The sequence below is a fragment of the Limulus polyphemus genome, unplaced genomic scaffold, assembly GCF_000517525.1.
Source record: "Limulus polyphemus unplaced genomic scaffold, Limulus_polyphemus-2.1.2 Scaffold9089, whole genome shotgun sequence".
Lineage (NCBI taxonomy): Eukaryota > Metazoa > Arthropoda > Merostomata > Xiphosura > Limulidae > Limulus > Limulus polyphemus.
In genome coordinates, this window is record NW_013674699.1 from 11,551 (window position 1) to 18,540 (window position 6,990).

Below are 6,990 nucleotides of genomic sequence, written 5' to 3' on the forward strand. Positions count from 1 at the left end.
AGTTTACACAACTTCAACATATATACATTGCTATGACCTGTACAGTTTACAGAATATCAACATATATACATTGCTATGACCTGTACAGTTTACACAACTTCAACATATATACATTGCTATAACTTGTACAGTTTACACAACTTCAACATATATACATTGCTATAACCTGTTCAATTTACACAACTTCAACATATATACATTGCTATAACTTGTACAGTTTGCAGAATGTTAACTTACATTTCCTGTAGCTAAGACGCCAATGTTGCTGATTTCGGAAGGCCTGAAGTTGCTGTGACTGATGGATTTGTAACAAAGCATCTGAAGTTGACAAGCTAAGCTCTCTCTCTCTTGTTACACTGACATCAGAAACTGTGCTTGCAGTACTGATACGTCTGGTGTAATCATAGTCGGCATACACTACACCAAGATCCGTCTGTCCACTGTCTCCCGGTATGGCATCTAAAGAACTGACAAATAGAACAGGACTTGTTTATCAAAGTTATGTCATGTATATCCAGATAGCATTAGGAATACTAAAGGTCAAGTGTACCTTGGTAACGTTAGGGATACAACAAACCTACAGATATCCTGCTATATCAAAACATCATCTAAATATATCAACATTAAATACTGTCTGACTAGTAAGATGAACACAAGACTCGCGACTTGAAAATATTAGGGATAAAAATGGATATGCTTATCTAGATTATATTTAGGAAACGACAGTGCAGGTTCATTTAGGTAAGGTATAGAAAGGAATGTCCAACTACCAGATCCATGTTTCTGAATGATAATCCCATGGACCCAGAGTACTGGCACCAATGTATTCCTGATGAGAGTAATGAAATGTAGGTTTTAGAAATAAAAAAATATTTTCCTTTATATCTGTTTTCATTCATACATTTACTAGCCTACCTGTAAACTTCATTTTCATAAAAAAAAACTGATAGAATATAGTTCATTGACCTACCAGTCAAAAGATAATAGTTTAATCCAAAGTCTATCATACCCCGTAGAGTCCTGTAGTGATGATCCCAGCATGTTCAACTGAAGTTCAGGGTTGTAGTGGACCTTCTTAAGAGCTTTCAGCACAGTAACAGCATCAGTGAATACTCGATACGTAAGGAGAAATGTGTTCAGAAAGTCAATGCTAAGGAACCGTAGGTCAGTCAACCTCTCAAACAATCTTTCAGGACTGGCATAGCGTATCTGATCGACAAAACAAAAATGTGTGAATGATGAGGATTTAAAACTTTCACACTTTTTACTTTAACAAGACATATTCTAATAGATAAATAAACACCCAAATCCAAAATATTTTGGTTAATAAAACTAAATTTGTAAATAAACAGAAACAAACTCTGTTACCTGTTTCATAAGCATCATATACAAGACCCTACGTTGTTGCTAAAACATTCTGAATTTAGTGAACATAGGTAAACTTCAACGGTTTATAAACAGAAGCTAAGCCTACAAGACCCAAAACTAAACAGTGAAACATATGTGTTTTAAACATAAATACAAATTACACTTCCTTATCTATTACACAAAAGTCATCCTAGCCTACACTTTTTGGAAAAATAAAACATCAACATCTACTTGTTTTATTAATACAAATAAAGCTTTGAGCATGACAAAACTAAGTTCTGTTATAAACCTGTCTTATAAACCATGTCATTAACCTAAATCTATTGTTAAACAGCTAAAAAAAACAATGTTAATGAACAAAAACTGCTTTTCAAATCTGTTTTATAAACAGAAACCAAGCCATGAACTTTTTTAAATATTTTTCAGGCTTATAATGTGTGTATATATATATATATATATATATATATATGTACATATTACTCAGACACTGGAAAAAACATTTACATATTCAATTATGTTTATCAAAGTCAGCTTTCAGATCCATAACTAGAAGCAGCCTAATGTTAATACAGTAGTGTCTGCTTACTGTGTGAGTGTTAAGTAAAATAACCATACCATATGAATAACGAAGTAAAACTGAAATGAAGCAGGATTTGAACCCGCGATTCTACTGTAACACAGAAAACTAACCTGTGGTAACTTGCACGAGTTCAGAGTACGGCTAAAACGGATGTCTGCATCATCTTTAAAAAGTCGAGGATCATTTCTAGAGAAATAAAACAAAGAAGCCTCATTATCTCATAGACAATTTGCTACTGGTGCAAATGTTTGTAAGTAAGTGTCATACGAATGTTATACATTAATAATAATACATTATACAGGTTATCGGATAAAGTGCATGTATGCTACACTAACAGCAAAGTTAACAATCATCGTTTTGATATTTCTCTTATTTTATATAATTTACGATAATTAGTCAACCATTAATTCTGTACAAAAGAACATTTTGATGTCACACGAGTTTCTTTTATTGGTTTAAAATTAAAGTTTTATACTTACTCCACAGCTTCTGAGAGACTTCATTTTATGAATGTTCATAAAAATTGGAGGTGAAACAGAAACAAACTTCAAAATGAAACTATTTGAGATTAACTTAAAAACAATGCTATGAGACTTACTTTAATGAAAATTATGAGGCTAACTTGAAAATGAAAGTATGGAACAAACTTAAAAGGGAAACTAAAGTTATAGTTATACTAAACTACGAGACTAACTTTAACACAAAATCATAAGACTAAATTAAAAACGAAACCGTAACACTAACTTAAACTTAAAAGCGAAACTGTATGATCAACTTAAAAAATGAAACTCAGACTAACTTAAAAATGAAACCGCTAAATTAACTTACAAATGAAAGTATTAATTAGTTAGCTTTCCTTGTTCATTTTACAGAAGAAATATTTTAAGAGTTAAGTATCGTAATACGCTTTAAGATTACAAATCTGTCATTAACTGTTGACTTTTTTTTATATCAGATACAATAAATTCCAATAGCCTGTCAAATAAGTAATGCGCAGAGTACCAACGCTATAACTTAAGAACCTTGAAACGTGATTTCGGAGGTATAAGATAGTAAGTTAATGAAAATATCAAAGAAATATACAAAATATATTGTTAATGAATATATATGTAAATATAAACGTGTCTTTACTTTGTTAATTCAAGTACAGCTGGAGAATACAGATATGTCTATAAAACTTCACATTATAGTATTACAGTAACATTGCTACGTTATTCTTATCAAGGTTTAACGCTAGATGTTGGCGGAACATTTAACACAATGTTACAACAGCGGAATTCACGTGATGCTGGTAACACATAATGAGTATCTAGAACGTTCCTGAAGGCTAGAGTGTTTGGCAGAAGCCCTCTATTTTGTATATATAAGACCGGCGAGAAGTGACGGCATAGATAATTGAATAGCAGACAGGGAGATAGAGACAGATAATCGAGTCAAGCCGTAAGCAAAGTGTGTAAATCATTGTGAATTATAGCGTGTGTTTAAGTTAAAGTGACTGTGGAAATTAAGTGTATTGCAAAGTTGTATTGAGAAAGAATAAATTAGTTTTATTTAAGGAAGGATTTGTATTGCTGAAGTTTTTCGGAAGGAATTTTTACAGGAAATTAACAAACGACCAGAGACGTAACAACAACATGACCGAATACCGACCACGACAAGATTTGAAAACCAACAAACCCACCATTTGTAATAACAACGATTGGACTGGATTAGACTGGAGATTTTTATTTCGCATTCCTCTTAATTAATTAGTAAATTTCGGATTTCACGTCAGAGATATGTAAAAGTATAAGCATTTGAAATACGGACAAGTTTAGAGGTATGTGAGGAAAATATCTGCAGTCTGTGTGATTTTTTATCAGAAATGTTGCAGCTTCTTACAAGAGAACCTGAAAGTGGTTTTTGTTTGTTTGAAGCTAAGTACAAAGCTACACAATGGGCTATCTGTATTGTGCCCACCACAGGCACTGAAACCTGCTTTTTAGCGTTATAAGCATACGAACTTACCGCTGAGCCACTGGAGGGGCTTTAAAATGGGATTCATGTTTATTGTATACAACCACTTCATAAAATAGACAATGAACTCGTCATTCTGGGAATGTAAATTAGAGCAATTACGACAGTTTATAACAAATAGCTTTACTTCACTTTTTATCAACATTTTTGAGGAACAGCTACTTTACTTTCTATATTAAGATACTAACTTTTCAGCGAATACAATACAGAAAGTTCTGTACACTTGTTATTATTATGTCCTTGCTGTTACAGCGCCCCTGGTGGATCATTGGTAAGACTGTAGGGTTATATCGCTTAAAATTGGGTTTCGATGCACGCAGTGGTCACAGCAAAAATAGCTGGCTCATTGTGTAGCTTTATGCCTAATAACAAACTAAAGCTCTTACAGCACCATCTTGTGAGTGTCAGTAATACTAAAGAAAATTTGTTCTTAATGGACTCCGAATTCTTTGGGGATCCATTATTGACTATACTTACAGCATTATACTGGAAGCTTTATTGTACATTTAACCATAATTTTAAAAAATGCCTAACATTCAGTTAACGGGGATGAAAAATAACAGAAATTATTTAACTTATTTATAGTAATAATGGAATAATAAAATCAGTATTACACGCTGTATTTTAATATCAATTGTGATTATGTGATTCCTCCTCTAAATTCAAACTAATTTTTGGACATTTATAATCAAATTTAACCTTTATCAGAATTATTAATACGCCTCATAAATATGTGTTAAACCTAAAGCTATCTTATGTGTTCAAAAGTTGCACGACATTTAACAGTGGTTTTTATGTATTGAAAGTTATAGGAAAACTCAGAAAAAGTAAACCTAATCAAGGCATAGTGGCTCAGCGATAAGCCTGAGGGTATATAACGCTACAACATAATGGGTTCGATCCCTAATTTGGCACAGCGCAGAGAGCCTATCGTATATCTGTGAGCTTAAACAAACGTATTTCGTAACAATACTTTTCCAATATTACCATTGTTTTGTTCCTTTTTTATTTTATGTTAGCATATTATATACGAACGGTTACATTAGACTGAGACACTCAAGTTCGAACCTAAGAAGAGTTAGGCCTAAAAATACTTAGGAGGCTATGTCACTATCTGCTGTATTTTATAGAAAAAAGAAATCGTCTTACCTTATAGAATGGGGCATAGTCACTGACGAAGAGTCACTCATCGTTCCATGAAACAAATCGTTGAAATGTACGTTGTCAATACACTAGAAAAAAAACACAGTAAATCATACAATTCCTCAAAAGTATTATCTTATTTTGTGTGATTAAAACTCAGATATTACTTACATCTTCGATAGATATGTTTATTGAAAAACTTACTAAGAGTAAGAAAGCCTTTATATAAAATACTCATTCATGAAAATCCAAGATCTACTTATTAATTTAAAACAGCTGATAAATAATCATTTCAACATGAAACAGCTGCTATCGTGCTGAATAATGAATCTTTCAAAAATAACAAGATTAAAAACATTATTCTTGTTCTACCGAACACAGGTAACCGTTTAGTAACGGGAGCATATGCTTTGATGCTGCGGATAACGGTGACTGCTGGTTCAGCAGGGTCGATACAGAAGCTTTCTTCCCTACATTGTGAGAGTTCCATCACTTTGACGTAATACTGACGTAATTTCCTTTAAAACCATTACTCTACGTCTAATTCACCTGACTGATATCGCTGGTCCATGCCGCTTTCTCTTGCATTGTTGGAGCTACCAGGTGAATGGTGACCGGCGGGCCGTTCTTAATATCCACAATAATCTTGAAATCCAGTCCACCATAATCTTTCTGCCCACCAGCACCACTAGATGCCGCCACACTGCTAATTTCGCTGAGACCACTAGACTGGCTTGAAGCAGAACTAAGAGAGCCCTCTAAAAGAAGGAAAGAAAATCACTGTTGGATTTTTGTGCCAACTTCACTGATCTCTACAGTTAATAAAGTAATCTAACAACAACCTTTCTTTCAACGCTAAATACTAAAATGATTTATTTGAATACACGGAAGAGATAAAAGATAAATCAATAATGATTTTCCAGTTACGTTGACACACTCTAGATCTTAGCATTGATTTAGAATTGCACCTGTACGTTCTAATATTTGGTGTAATTAAAAAATTATAGTGTTGTAAGCTATATATTGTTTTAACTTAAATGTTAGCTAGAGAGAGTATGACGTTAAGATCAAGTAAGTTTATGAAATTAATGTTAGAATAAAACTTAGAATATTCGTGAATGTTAGTGATCCTGAGAATTTTCGAAGTATCTAAAAACAAGGTTACATTATATATATATATATACGAAAAAGATTTATTTGGGTATTGAATCAGTTTTAAACTAGTAGAGTGCCAGTCAAAGTGAAAGATTCAGATAAGTGTTAGTTATTGTGTACATTCAGTTACTTAATCAATTAACCTTGAATTACACACAGAGGCGTCGCTAGGTGCTTAAAAGATTCGGGGCTAGGGCCCATAGTAACATAATTTGTTATAGTTACGTGGACTGGAGTTTGCATTATTCTTACGATATAATATAAAATAACCCACCCAACGATAAAAACAGTTATGAGTTTATTTTACACACGTAAAACAATGCGGTAGACCTCTATGAATAACATGAATGTCGCTAAATTCTAACTTAGAAGAACTATTGTCTATAACGTACTAACAATTATTTAAACCAATGTAGGTAGCATCGTTTTCCACAACAAATAGGAAGTATATTGTTACGTCTTTGGTCGTTAGTTAATCTTCCGTAAAAATTCTTTCTGAAGAAACTTTAGCGATACAAGTCCTTTCTTAAATAAAGTTAGTTTATTCTTTCTCAATACAACTTTGCAATTCACTTAATTTCCACAGTCACGCTATAAATTAAACAAACGCTAGAATTCACAACGAACGAACGATTCACGCGCTTGACTCAATTGTCGTCTCTATCTCTGTCTGCAATTCAATTACATTGTTGCCGTCACTTCTTGGCGGTCTTATATACAAGAATACC

At 32.9% G+C, this 6,990-nt stretch overlaps 1 protein-coding gene across 1 annotated transcript in view; it reads right to left on the reverse strand.

Moving 5' to 3' along the window:
* The window catches only part of LOC106475743 (ras-specific guanine nucleotide-releasing factor 2-like), a gene marked incomplete at its 5' end in the record, with an annotated part of 24,174 nt that overhangs the window by 9,406 nt on the left and 7,778 nt on the right, over positions 1-6,990 (reverse strand). The window contains 5 exons of the mRNA XM_022379795.1: positions 238-467; positions 1,010-1,209; positions 2,059-2,134; positions 5,114-5,196; positions 5,657-5,863. Coding sequence (XP_022235503.1) covers positions 238-467; positions 1,010-1,209; positions 2,059-2,134; positions 5,114-5,196; positions 5,657-5,863 — 796 coding nt within the window. The remainder of the gene's footprint in view (positions 1-237; positions 468-1,009; positions 1,210-2,058; positions 2,135-5,113; positions 5,197-5,656; positions 5,864-6,990) is intronic.